General features: G+C 44.2%; 1 protein-coding gene across 3 annotated transcripts in view; it reads left to right on the top strand.

Moving 5' to 3' along the window:
- Nucleotides 1–14,730, top strand: part of DHX9 (DExH-box helicase 9) — a 334,908-nt gene that overhangs the window by 161,273 nt on the left and 158,905 nt on the right. For all 3 annotated transcript variants that reach the window (XM_030205460.1, XM_030205459.1, XM_030205462.1), the window contains 3 exons: nucleotides 2,101–2,190; nucleotides 2,282–2,443; nucleotides 8,718–8,795. In XM_030205460.1, coding sequence (XP_030061320.1) covers nucleotides 2,101–2,190; nucleotides 2,282–2,443; nucleotides 8,718–8,795 — 330 coding nt within the window. The remainder of the gene's footprint in view (nucleotides 1–2,100; nucleotides 2,191–2,281; nucleotides 2,444–8,717; nucleotides 8,796–14,730) is intronic.

Below are 14,730 nucleotides of genomic sequence, written 5' to 3'. Positions count from 1 at the left end.
GAGGTTAGAGTCTGACTGATTCACTGAGTCTGTGGACAGGTGTCTTTCATACAGGTGACCATTGCCGACAGCTGTCTGTCATGCAGGTAACGAGTTGATTTGGAGCATCTACCTGGTCTGTAGGGGCCAGATCTCTTACTGGTTGGTGGGGGATCAAATACTTATTTCCCTCTGCAGAATGCAAATAAATTCATATACTTTCCACAATGTGATTTTCCGGATTTAATTTGTGATGTGCTATCTCTCACTGTTACCAATAACCTACCCTTCAATTATGGGCTGCTCATGTCTTTGTCAGTGGGCAAACTTACAAAATCAGCAAGGGATCAAATACTTATTTCCCCCACTGTATATATATATATATATATATATATATATATATATATATATATATATATATATATGTATATAAATGTATATGTGTGTGTGTCTATATATATGTATACACACATACATACTAGTAAAAAAGGCCCGTTTCTGAAACCAATGAAACGGGCGCTAGCATGTGGCTTTTTTTTGTGTGTGTGCGTATGTGTCACAGAGTTATTTTGTGTGTGTGAGTATGTGAGGGTGGGGTGTGTGTGCAGGTTGTTGATGTGTGTCTTTTTTTTTTGTTTGTTTTTTTGCTTGGGGGGGGTTGGGGGATGTGCTGTGCTGGCAAAGTGGGATGGATTGGTGTGTGGCTTTGAGGGTGTGTTTCTGTTGTATTGTGTGTGTGTGTGATTTTGTCTGTCAAGGAGGTTTGTGGAAGGGGGTCTTTCTGTTGGTGAAATGTAAATGTGGTTGTAGGGGGGTCAGCCTTTGCTGAGTGGTGGATTGTTTTTTCTGGGGTTTTTTTGTGTTGTGCTGAGGCAGCAGTGTTGTTTTAGATGGGCGGAAGGTAGAGGAGCACGTTCTTGGTCTGTCGGTATTTTTTGGCCGTTTCAGGGCTGCTGTAGGGGAACGCTGGAAGAGAAATATGCTGTGGGAAGCAGTGCTGTCTTTTTCCGTTGGGCTGGGTTTCTGGGCATCCTGGAGGTGGGAGACGGCTTGCCTGAGGACGGGGATGGTTGTTTTAAGTTGGTGGAAGGGAGAGGAGCACGGTCTCGGGCCATCGGGAGGTGATCCGGTATGTTTGGTCCATTTCAGGCCGGCTGCAGGGGAATGTTGGAACATTTATGCGCTGCGGGAAGCAGCGCTGTCTTTTTCCGGGTGCTCGGGGAATCCCCGAGGTGGGAGACGGCTTGCCTGAGGCTGGAGATGGTTGGGCAAGGCCGCTTCGGCAAAAGGGGAAGAGGAAGGGGGTGGGGAGTTACCTGCAGCCGCGTGAGAAACCGGGTATTCTTTGTTTGTTTTGTATTATTAGTTTGCATTTCTGTTGAAGAAAGAGTGGATGCCTTTCGAATGATGGAGGTGGTGCGTCGGTGTGCGGTTGTTTCGTTAGTTTGGCAGCTAGTCTCCAGCGATCCACTCCTCCCCCTTCCTTGGTCGCTGTTTGCTGCTGGCTGGGTCGCGGGTAATCCTTCCAGCTGGGCCTCAGCTTGTCCTGTTCGCCCACGTCCCAGGTGGTGAGGGGCACACTGTTCTCCGGCTCCACCGACTCCACGTCAAGTGAACCCCAAATATAGTCTGTGCTATAGGCCCTCCGGCACTCTTCAGTACCGGCATTAGGCATTTAAAAATTTCTCCCCCCCCCCCCCCCCCCCCCGGTCTAGTTTTGCACATACCCACAGCAGGGATATTCCTCTCTCGTTCAAGCGGTGGTTCTGTGCTCTCCGTGCTGCAAAGATAATGAGCCGTTCTGCTGGTGAATGCTCCTCCCTTATTGCCAAGTAGTTTCCTCTGATAGGTCCGTCTTACGTTGCCTAGCGTTGCCTAGGAACGGTTTTGTGATGGTCCTTTGTGTTTCAGAACGTTGAGGGTGTTTTTTCTGATTGGTCCGTCATGCGAGGGCGGGGCAGAGAGACATGGTCAGTGTTGTGGCTTCACCACCATGAACTGACGAACCCTTCAGGGAGTGACTGAGTGACTTCAGAACGTTGTCTTCAGAATGTTGAGAGTGAGTTTTATTATAGCAGATGTTGGGGCACTTCATTTAACATATTCTTGTTATTGTTTTAGGTTGAACCTTATGAGGTGAATCTGATTCCAGATTTGGAAAAGCAACTCCAGAATGTTGTGGATCAGCTGGGCATTGATGTTGTGCCACCGGTGAGTGTGTACAGTACACAAGTTGCCTTGTGTTTGTAATACTCAGGGGTACTATGTTTTCTCTTTAAACTGTTCCTTTTGTCTCTTGTAGCCAGAAGATTCCAACTATCCTGTCTCGCTCACCCTTGGAAAACTGGCCCACTTTGAGCCGTCACAGAGGCAGACAGTGGTAGGAGTTGTACCCTGGTCTCCCCCTCAAGAGAACTGGAACCCTTGGACCAGCAGCAACATTGATGAAGGCCCATTGGCATATGTAAGTCCTAGGGGATATAATTAGATCCTGTACATCTTTTCACAAGTGGGCCTGTTGGCCAAGGCATAACGGCCACATTCGTTGTGCAAGTCTTAGTTCTGTTGAGCTGGGACTGTGGAATGCCCCATTTTCTCTCCTTTATAGATCAGGATGGAAGGGGAAGTAACTGCATTTGTAATAGTTTCTTGAGAAGAATGGATGAATTTTTTTTTCTGTTTCCCTTTTCTTGTGATTAATTTCAAAATTGACTATATTGCTTCTTATCATTCTCAAGGAATTCTAAAGTCTTAAATATACAATGGTAGATTAAGACTGCAAAGCTTATCAAGTTCACTTTTCTGTCCTGTTGCAGTTCTTCAGAACCTACTTATCTTTGTTACTAATAATATCCTCTTTGGTTATCCCATGTTTTCTTAGCATCCCACCAGACTTGTCCAGATGCTTGGTTTATGCACTCCAATGAGCAGATAGAAACTGAGAACTTCTGAGTGAACCTGTAACTCTCCTGTGCAGTACTCAGCCAGTAGTTCTCAGTCTCCAGCAAATGGTAGACATGGTAAGCCTCTGCAGTCTGGTTTAGTCTGTTAAGCCTGGGGGGGGGGGGGGGTTGAGGTTTCCAGGGGCTAATTGCCTTGGGGGGAGGAATGAACACCTTCTTTCTCTGTTTAGCTAGGGTTTGTCTGATTTTTTTGTGGGGATGGGGTCCATGGGGGGGGGGGGTCTCCCTAGCCCCAGGGCTATCAGCCCCCCCCCCCCCCCCCCCTCTGTATTTCTCCCTCCTTGGTCCAGGATTGGGGCTGGAGGGCTGCAGTGTGCCTTAGCTTCTCTTCCCTTCCCTGCTGCTGGAATGGAAACCTTGAGAGCTGTTGGGGACAGCTAGTGACAGGGGTTTTTTTTGTTTTGTTTTGGGGTTGTTGTTTTTCCCCACTGATTAGAGAAGCACTAACTCTAGCTGTCACAATTTCTGTGATGTTACTGGCTGTTCTGTTGAGGGCTGCATTGATCAGGTCTTCCTGCACCACAGTAGTCCTTGGCAGGGAGGAGGCAGAAAATGGTAAGTGGTAGGCACTGCATGATGAACCTTGACATATCCTGGCACTGTCGCTCATTTGGTTGCCACAGAGTGAATGTGCTCAGGACAGCCATGGAGAGTTGGTGGCTGCTGTTGTAGGGCAGGCTTCTAGCTTAGCAGAGGTCCTGGATTTGGTGAGAACCACCACCATCTTGGAGTCAGGTCTTCAGAGCAGCCGCCATGATTAGAGGCAAAAGCTCCGATCCTGGACCCTGCAGATAATTCATGCAAGGGGTACTACCGAGGCTGGGGGTTCGGTGACCCAGTCCAAGAAGGTACTCGGGGTGAAGGGATCTCATTGGAACCAAATATCATAGATTGGACTGAGGGCACAGATTCATTCCTTTCAAAAGACCTGTCCCCTGATGAGGAGCGGCAGGAAGACTCCGGGGGGGGGGGGGGACCTGGATGGAGGACATGCCCCCTGAGAACACTGCCACTGAATTCAGATTTTGAGCTGCAAGGGCTCATTTCCCAGGTGTCCTTGATGTTAAGCTTTGAGAAGGTGAGTAAGGAAGGGGACAAACATATGGAGGAAGGTTGTTCCTTGCTGAAGGGGATTCATGAGCTAGCGAGGTCCTTTTGTATGCATCAGGACATCTGAGACATTGCTCAGATAGAGTGCAGTTCTCCTGATGTGCCGTTCAAGGTCAGGCATTTTTTTACATTATACCCCATTCTAGAGCAGGATAGGGATTCCTTGAGGCATGGTGGTGGCCACGATCACCAAGAAGACAGCTATATCAGTAGAGGGTAGAGCAGCTCTCAAGGATTTGCAGGACTGTAGAATAGATGCGCTTCTCAAGCATAGTTCTGATGTTTCCAACCCGACTGTTCAGGAGGCTATTTGGGAGGGTGGTATGGTGGTTCTGGTATATTTTTGCTGGGCTGAGAAAGTCCTAGGTCTGTTTGACCCTGGTGGATCAGAAAGTCTCTAAGCCTGAGATGACAGCCTCCTTGGCTGACGATCACAGCGATTTGCTTAGAACTTCAGCCAAGAGAATGCTTTTGTAGTTATGTCCCAAAGATCCTTGTGGCTGTCAGCTCAGCCAATGTTTCCCTTCAAAGGCTCATTTTTGTTGTTTGGGGATGACTTGGACAAATGGTCAAGAGCCAAGCTGCCAAGGTCCCTCTTGCAAGAGGACAAGCCAACAGTTAGATTGTAAGCTCTCTTGAGCAGGGACTGTCCCTCCCCGTGTTTAAACTTGTACAGCGCTGCGTAACCCTGGCAGCGCTATAGAAATGCTTAGTAGTAGTAGTTGGAGGCAGGTTTCAAGAGTCAGCACTTTCATTCTGGCAGGGTACATAGTAGCCAGCGAGGTAGGTTCTTCCAAAGGATTCTGTCCTTTTGAGGAGGCCATCATGGAGGTAGAGATTCCCCTTTAGTGCTGTACCTGGAATCATAAGGAGGCCAATGAAGGTGTTGAGGTCCCTTCTCCAGTGGCTGTGGGAGCAGTGTTGAGGTACTTCTGTCAGAGGTGGATCCAGATTACCTTGGACCAGTGGATTCGCAAGGTAATCCGCTAGGGCTATGTTCTGGAGTTTGCATAGTCTCTATCAGACGCTTTCTTGGAGTTTTTGTGCTGTACTTGTTGGAAGGTGGGGGTCATCAGGGAGTCGCTATAGAGGCTGGTGCAGCTTCAGGCCATTGTCTTTGTTCCACAGAGGGAGCAGGTTACTGGGTAGTATTTGATAATGCCAAAGAAGGAGAATACTGTCCTATTCTCGACCTAAAAATCATCAGCTAAGCCCTTCGTGTCCCCAGTTTCTGCATGGAAATGTTATTCTGTCATTGTAGTGGTGCAAAAAGGAGAATTTTTTTTACCTGCCTAGACCAAAAAGAGGCCTACCTCCATACTCCTGTTTGGCAAGGACATCAACAGTTCCTTCATTTCACAATTTTGGAGAGGCACTATAAATTCTATGCACTCTTACTTGGTCTGGCCAGATGTTTTCCAAAGTGATAGTGGTCATGGCAGTGACCTTGTGGAAAGAGGGAATCCTGGTTACATCCTTATTTGGACAGTTAGCTGATTCAGGCAAAGTCATTTCAGGAGAGCTCAGGTGTTCCAGTTGTTGGAGTCTCTGGGCTGGTTGGTCAATTCGGACAAAAGCAACTTTAATCTTTTGCAGATGATTATCTGGGATCCATTTTGATACAAGGCAGGGATGTGTGCTCCTGCCAGCAGCCAGGATTCAGAAGATGCAGGGTCAGATTCACTTGCTCCTCAAGGTGAGAGTTCCTCAGGGCTAGAATTACCTTCAGGTATTAGGATTCATGGTAGCAACGTTGGAAGTATTTCTGTGTGCAAGGGCTCACTTGTTCACTCCAGGAGGTTCTGCTCTCTTTGGTCCCTGCACGTGGCTAAGCTGTTCCAGTTTGGAAAGGAGCATGAGCTTGGAGCCTCCGGAATGTATAATTTTGACAATGAATGCCAGTTTTGAGAGATGTGGTGCCCATTGTTTTGGTCAGTTTGCACAAAGTCACTGGCCTCAGGAGGTGTCCCAACAGTTGATAAACCACCCAGAGTCTGGGGCATTCTGCCTGGCATTGAAATCCTTTCCTTCCTTTCTCCTGGACAGGGCAGTTCCTGTCCTTTCAGACAATGCAGTGGTTGAAGGATGACACAAGAAGTTGCAGGTGGTGCTCGAGACAGTCCTTCTGTTGTCCTGGGCAGAGTCTTTTCATGGATATGTCTTAAAACCTACATGACCATGGTGGAAAAACATGCAAGTGGATTTTCTAAGCAGAAATCTTCTGGATCCCGGGAAGAAGGGGTGTTGAATCTCATAGTAGGACCTGGAGTTGCCTGTTAATGGACTTGATGGCATCTGCAAAGAATACAAAAGTTCCCAGATTTTTCAGTTGAATAGCGTGAATGTTGGAAGTCACGTGTGATCTCTTGACAGTCTCCAATATGTTTTACCTCTATGGTGTTTGTTGGTCATGCCATCCAGAGCATTGAAGGATACAAGGAAGGGGGCAGTAGTGTTAATGCCACCAGATTGGCTGAGATCCTTGGTACAGAGATCTGGTGTGGTTGGTGTTGATAGGTCCACTGCAGCTCCCAGTTTTAGAGCATCTCTTGATGCAGGGTCTGGTGAGAATGCTGGAATGTATTGTGTTATGGCTTGGTTCTTGAGAGGGCATGGTTATGTAAGAGAAACTATCAGGAAAAGTGATTTCCACAATGCTGCTGTTCCATAAGAGATCTACATCCTTGGCTTACGTTTAGGGTCTGGTACATATTTGAGGCATAGTGCCAAAAGGAAGACCTTACTTTAAGATCTTCCATAGTGGATGTTCTGGAGTTCTTGCATGATGGCCTGTATAGAGGTTTAATGCCAGCCTCCCTTAAGGTACAGGTGGCGTTAGCGTGTTTTCAAGTGTTGGTACGTGGCAAAGTGTTGAGGTTCTTGACAGGAGTAAAGCTCATTTGTCCCCACACCAGGTCTTGGTCCCGCCTTCGGATTTGAATTTAGTCTTGTCAGCCTTAGTGCAATCTCTTTTTGAGCCCTTATGTGAATGTATTTTGAAGGATGTCACCTTGAAAACTGTTTTTCTGGTAGCTATCTCTTCCCGCTAGGAGGATCTAGGAATTGCATGCCTTTGATGTGCAGGGAGCCCTTCCTAGTGTGTTCTAGTGAGGAGGAGGTTCTCCTTCTAGTTTTTCAACCAGATCATTGCTTTGCTGGTCCTGGGAGAGGCAAAAGGGGGCAGAAATCAACAGGGATTGCACCATCTGAATGTCAAGTGTCTTGTGTGATAACGTTCAAAGGATTGGAAGAATTTTGGTCATTTTATTTGTTCAGAGACCAGAAGTAGGGAGAAGCGGCTGCAAGCAAACATTGCTAGATGGGATTAAGGAAGCTATCACTTCAGCATACGTTCTCAAAGGATGGCTAGTGCCTGAGGACCTGAAAACAAAATTTGACCAGAGGGCAGGCAGCCTTGTGGGCACAAAATAGCCTTATTTCTCCACAGGAAATATATATAGGGGAGCGGTCTGGTTGTCCTTACATTTCTTTGTGAAGTATTATTGACTGGATGTTCACGCCAAGCAGGATGTGTCCTTTGGTGCAGAGAAATTGGCGGAAGAGTTGAGGAAGGCCCATCTATAAATTTACTGCTTGGTACTTTCCAAGAGTCTGGACTGATCTGGAGGGATGCTAAGGAAGGATAAATTGGATATTACCTGATCATTTTAATTGCTTTACTCCCTTCAGACTAATCCAGAACCGACCCAGGGTATGCTAAGGAAGGATAAATTGGATATTACCTGATCATTTTAATTGCTTTACTCCCTTCAGACTAATCCAGAACCGACCCAGGGTATGACGTAGATATCTGCTTGGAGTTAGCCTAGACAAGTTGAGAAACAGAAGAGTACAGAGGTTTTGTAGCAAGTAGGCAGTAATATATATATATTTTTGGTGCTGTTATTGTTTATATCCAGTTTATGTATGTAAAATACAAAACAAAAGTGACTTGTTGCATGCCTTTATTATAAAGGACGTTGGACATACTTTAAGAAGCAGAGCTATAAGGGAGAAAGTGGAGTTTTGATGGTTTAGGCTCATTTATCTGCTTTGTTAAGGAAATATTGAAATACTGGCCAGCTTCAACACAGGACATTTATAAGTACACTCAGAAGTCAAAAGTTAGAAGTTCTCAGTCTCCATCTGCTGCTAAGAGTATGTAACCAAGCATCTAGTCAATCTGGGGGGGGACTAAAGGAAAGAAAATTAGCAGGTAAGGTCTAATTTTTCCTTTCTGAATTCTCTTACTGTTTTGCTTCCCCCATCACTTCCTCTGAGGAATTTTCTGTAAAACTACCTCTATTTGTGAAGAAATATTTCCTTTCTTGCTACTGTTCCCATCTGAGTCTACGTATTGTAGCCTAAGTATACATATCTAGGGCCTAAACTCACTTCATAGTGATGCTGAAGAACCTTAAGCATGCCTTTCCTTGGCGATGAACAGATTAGCATGAAAAACAACCGTTCTTTTTTAGAAAGTGTATTAGATTCTTGACCCACCAGCAAGTAGTCCTGTCTAGGTGCATTGGTATAGAATTCTGTCATGTTCCCTTTTTTCCTTTACTTCTCTTCTCTCCTGTAAACTGGTGTGTTAGAAAGAATGAACATTAATTGGTTTGTTTAGTTTGATACAGTGTACTTGTGGTGCTTTTCCCTTTGCAGGCAACAAAAGAGCAGATCAGTTCAGACTTGAAGCGTGAGCTTATGTACCAACTGGACCAGGATCAGAGTCTGCAGCAGGTAGGCCAAGAAAAGGAGAGGGGAAGGAAGTTATTTACCAGGGATATTTTAGTTAAGAAAAAAAATGTAGTTCTAGTTTTTATTTATATGCAAAATGTGATTATTCTTATTTTAGTTGTGTCAACAATGTGAATTTTAGTTTTTATTCAGTCTTCTCCCAAAAATTTTATTTCTTATTCAGTTCACAAACTCATGACAATTTCAGTTCTTTCTAATTTTATTCTCCTGATGCTGCCAAACAGTTTGTACATGCACAGGCTTTGTTGATAGACAATGTGGTTATAGTTGATTGAATTTAAAATATGTTTAGCAGGTTTCTAGAGAACATGTCTATAAATAATTATTGACAGGTAATCATCTTGGCTGACTTTTCTTCGTACCTGGAAAGAACTGTTGTGATCTGGGTACTACCAAAAAATCCAAACTTGGTGGGCCGGGGATCTCCTCAAGCCGTTCCAGCAAGACCACAGCCAATGATGCTGAAAAGAACACTGCTCTTCAGCTCTGCTAATTGCAGTGGCCAGGACCCACACACTCAACAGTGGTGCACTCCTAACTCAGTGGTACTGGCTAGCAGGGATCCTAGGCCCTGCCAGCTAAGCATGACACTGAAAATGCGGCTCTGCAATCTGCTGCATCTCTGACCTCTCTCGGACCTCTTCAGACACCGGTACCTGCTTGGTTTTGCGTGTGCGCTCAAAATTGAGCATGTGTGCTTGCTGGCTTTGGTGATCTCAGGGAAATGCAGCAGACTGCAAAAGCTGAAGATCAGCGTTTTCAACATTATCTTAAGCTGGCAGGGCTTGGGATCTCTGCAGCTACCTTTAAGAGTGCTCCAGCTCCGTTAGGAAGGGTGGATAGTAGTGTCTACATTACTTATTCTTTTCATTCCATTTTAAGGAATTTTCGTTAACAAAAATTATTCATTATAGTTTGAAGTCTATTTGGGTCAATACATTTTTTTATTCTTATCCAATTTTTGTTATGAAATTTTTTTTATTTTTAGTTCTAATTTTGAAGAACTAATGGCCAGGATGAACAGACAGATGCAGAAATGTTATCAGAAATTAGGGAGGCTAACAAACTGGGGAACGCAATAATAATTGTAATAATAATAATTATTATTATTAAATAATAATAACCTCTCCTCTCTTCGATCCCCATTGTGCCTGAAGCTTAATCGACCACATCATCACCATGTATTTGTTTCTCTACTGGACTTGGCGAACACCTTTACGGTACTATGTAAGCCACATTGAGCCAGCAAATAGGTGGGAAAATGTGGGATACAAATGTGATAAATAAAGGATGATTTCAATTACCCCAATATTGACTGGGCAAATGTAACATCAGGTAATGGTAGGGAGGTAAAGTTCCTTGATGAAATCAAGGACTGCTTTATGGAGCAACTGGTTTAGGACCCAACTAGAGGGGGAACAATTCTAGATCTAGTCCTTAGTGGAGCACATGATCTGGTGGAGGAGGTAATGGTGCTGGGCCTCTTGATAAGTGATCATATCATGATCAGATTTGATATCTCTGGAGTAAGTATATACATTAGCATTTAACTTTAAAAAAGGAGACAATGATAAAATGAGGAGAATGATTTAAAAAAAAAAAAAGGAACAGTAGCTGCAAAGATCAAAATTGATCTGGTGCAGGAGGTAATGGTGCTGAGGCCACTTGATAACTGATCATATCATGATCAGATTTGATGTAATCTCTGGAATAAGTATAGGGAAAGGGAAATGGGACTTGATATGCCACCTTTCTGAGGTTTTTTTGCAACTACATTCAAAGCGGTTTACATATATTCAGGTACTTATTTTGTACCAGGGGCAATGGAGGGTTAAGTGACTTGCCAGAGTCACAAGGAGCTGCAGTGGGAATTGAACTCAGTTCCCCAGGATCAAAGTCCACTGCACTATACACAGGAAATCCAATACATTAGCATTTAACTTTAAAAAAGGAGACTATAATAACATAAGGAGAATGACTAAAAAAACAAACAAAAAAGAGCAGTTCCAAAGATCAAAAATATTACATCGGGCATGGATGCTCTTCAAAAATACCATCCCGGAAGCACAGACCAGATATATTCCATGTATTAAAAAAGGAGAAATGAAGGCCAAATAGCAGCTGGCATGGTTAAAAAGTGAAGTGAAGGAAGCTATTAGAGCTAAACGGAAATCCTTCAGAAAATGCAAAAAGGATCTGACTGAAAATAATAGCAAACGGTATAAGGAAGGGCAAGTCAAGGGGGGGGAGGCAGTGATGTCAGCTTCATGAATTCTTATATCTCCCAACATCAGGGTTGTTATAGCACAGCTTCCTTTTAGTTTGAGCAGTTGATTATCCCTGATGGCTCAGAAGTTGAAAGTGGCAGATATAAAAGGAGTTTCTCCTACAGTTTTGATGGACTGGGTCAGAGGACCCCACCTCAGGCTTTGTGGTCTACTTCGCCTAAGCAGACCCAGATGGAACATCCTCATAGTGGTTTGGAAGAAGACAGCGATTTGGAGCCGGTTAACCTGAGGAGCATTACTCGGGAAGTTTAGCGTTGCTTTTGAGATTAGAGTTAAAAGGTATGTGTGGTGAACTTGTGACACACATTGACTCTCTCGCATAAAGATATGTGGGACCTGTTTCTATGCTTTGGGGATCTGGAGGCGCAATTTGAAGAGCAAGGCAAAGTGGTTTTGTAGCTGCAGTCTAAATATACTACTTTGGAGACCCAGTTTGATGACCTGCAATATAAACTGGATGATATAGAGAACAAAGACTGTCGTAATAATTTAAGATTCAGAGGGGTGACGGAGAACAACGACCAAGAAAAGTCTGGGAGGTGGTTCAGGCTCTTGTTGCCAGATTCCGGAGCTTACCAAGTCGGTGCCTGATATTGAGTTGGAAAGGGTGCATAGGGTCCTTCGTGTGGCTTCAGATAATTGACCCCAAGACATTGTTTGTTTTGTGAGGCATACAGACAAGGAGTTGATTATGCAGAAAGCACGGGCTCCTCGCTTCAGTTTCAGGATGCCTTTGCATCCTGTTTCAAGACATTCTGCTTTCACACTGGAAGTTCTAAGAAAAGAGCATATTCAGTATCGCTCACGTTTTCCATTAGCTCTCAGCTTATCCATTAAGGGGGTGCTGTGCAGAGCGAAGCAACCAGAATAAGCTTGGAAATTGAGAGAAGCTGGTCTAGCTTCTGAAACATCCTCCCAGATAGGCCTCCTCCAATTCTGTTCCAAAGGTTAAATGCTGGGCATGGGCGTCCACTTAAGAGAAGGGGCTTCGGTGACATTCGAATCATGACCAAACTTGAAGGTTTCTGGATGTAACATTGTTTTTTCAGGACAGAAACTTTTGTGTTTGGTATTATTGCATTGCAGTGTTTGGGAGGGGGAAGGGCTGCTTTTTTCTGTCGTCTAGAGGGGATGATGTGGCTTGGGGTGATTACATTACAGTGCTGTCTTGTGTTTTTGTGCTATGTCACCTGCTTGGCATATTGTTACCTTAAATGTGAATGGTCTCAATCACCTAGGAAATGCAATTTGTTGTTCCAGAGTTTGATACATCAAGGGGCTCATATAGCCTTTATACAGGAGACTCACCTTAAGAAGTCTCATGAATATATGCTAAACCATAGAGCAGACTCACATAAACTAGTTGCTTCAGACTCCTCTGACTCAAAAAAACAAAACATTTTTTAAAGGATGTAGCTATATTGTTCCATAAAGATCTCAAGATCCAGCTGCAGACTGTGAAAATAGACCTCCAGTAGCGGTATTTTTTTTTTTTTTTTTGGTCCGGGTTCTAGTAGATGAAGAGGAATAGACTTCGGCTAGCATACATGCACCAAACTCTTGCCAAGCTGATTTTTTTATTAGCAGCTGCCAGAATTCAACTTGGTGGCTTCATTCATGGTCCATTGATATGTGCAAGGGATTGTAATACCTGTTTAAATTTCACTATAGATGCCACAGGCACTTACTCTACTTTAGATAAATCTGTCACAAAGACTTTCAACGTATTTGTACATGAGCTAGGTTTATTTAATGTTTGGAGAGAGCCCAATGACACTCAGATTACACCTATTTTCCTCCCATCATGGGCAATAGTAACATAAGTAATGCCACACTGGGAAAAGACCAAGGGTCCATCGAGCCCAGCATCCTGTCCACGACAGCGGCCAATCCAGGCCAAGGGCACCTGGCGAGCTTCCCAAACGTACAAACATTCTATACATGTTGTTCCTGGAATTGTGGATTTTTCCCAAGTCCATTTAATAGTGGTTTATGGACTTGTTCTTTAGGAAACCGCCTAACCCCTTTTTAAACTCAGCTAAGCTAACCGTTTTCACCACGTTCTCCAGCAACGAATTCCAGAGTTTAATTGTGCGTTGGGTGAAGAAAAGTTTTCTCCGATTTGTTTTAAATTTACTACACTGTAGTTTCATCGCATGCCCCCTAGTCCTAGTATTTTTGGAAAGCGTGAACAGACGCTTCACATCCACCCGTTCGACTCCACTCATTATTTTATGTACCTCTATCATGTCTCCCCTCAGCCGTCTCTTCTCCAAGCTGAAAAGCCCTAGCCTCCTTAGTCTTTCTTTATAGGGAAGTCGTCCCATCCCCGCTATCATTTTAGTCGCCCTTTGCTGCACCTTTTCCAATTCTACTATATCTTTCTTGAGATGCGGCGACCAGAATTGAACACAATACTCAAGCTGCGGTCGCACCATGGAGCGATATAACGGCATTATAGCATCCTCACACCTGTTTTCCATACCTTTCCTAATAATACCCAACATTCTATTCGCTTTCCTAGCCGCAGCAGCACACTGAGCAGAAGGTTTCAGTGTATTATCAACGACGACACCCAGATCCCTTTCTTGGTCCGTAACTCCTAACATGGAACCTTGCATGACGTAGCTATAATTCGGGTTCTTTTTTCCCCACATGCATCACCTTGCACTTGCTCACATTAAACGTCATCTGCCATTTAGCCGCCCAATCTCCCAGTCTCGTAAGGTCCTTCTGTAATTTTTCACAGTCCTGTCGCGAGTTAACGACTTTGAATAACTTTGTGTCATCAGCAAATGTAATTACCTCACTAGTTACTCCCATCTCTAAATCATTTATAAATATATTAAAAAGCAGCGGTCCTAGCACAGACCCCTGAGGAACCCCACTAACTACCCTTCTCCATTGTGAATACTTCCCATTTAACTCCACTCTCTGTTTCCTATCCTTCAACCAGTTTATAATCCACAATAGGACATTTCCTCTGTAGCCTTTCATGAGGTACCTTGTCAAACGCCTTTTGAAAATCCAGATACACGATATCAACCAGCTCCCCTTTGTCCACATGTTTGCTTACTCCTTCAAAGAATTGAAGTAAATTGGCCAGGCAAGATTTCCCCTCACAAAAGCTGTGCTGACTCGGTCTCAGTAATCCATGTCCTCGGATGTGCTGTGTAATTTTGTTTTTGATAATTGCCTCTACCATTTTCCCCGGCACCGATGGATCTCCCCTGGAACCTTTTTTAAAAATTGGCGTTACATTGGCCACCCTCCAATCTTCTGGTGGTACGCTCGATTTTAAGGATAAATTGCATATCACTAACAGTAGCTCTGCAAGCTCATTTTTCAGTTCTATCAGTACTCTAGGATGAATACCATCTGGTCCAGGAGATTTGCTACTCTTCAGTTTGCTGAACTGCCCCATTACGTCCTCCAGGTTTACCGTGAAGTCAGTTTTTCTGACTCGTCCGCTTGAAATACCATTTCCGACACCGGTATCCCACCCAAATCTTCCATAGTACAATAAGTCAGATAAAGACCTGAATGGTCCATCCAGTCTGCCCAACAGTCACATTCATTATCAATTCAAGATTTAAATCAACAATGTATTAGATCTCTGAATGTTTTTG

The sequence above is a fragment of the Microcaecilia unicolor genome, chromosome 6, assembly GCF_901765095.1.
Source record: "Microcaecilia unicolor chromosome 6, aMicUni1.1, whole genome shotgun sequence".
In the NCBI taxonomy this organism is placed as follows: domain Eukaryota; kingdom Metazoa; phylum Chordata; class Amphibia; order Gymnophiona; family Siphonopidae; genus Microcaecilia; species Microcaecilia unicolor.
The sequence above is the reverse complement of the archived record's forward strand: the minus strand, read 5'-3'. Positions and strand labels throughout refer to the sequence as shown.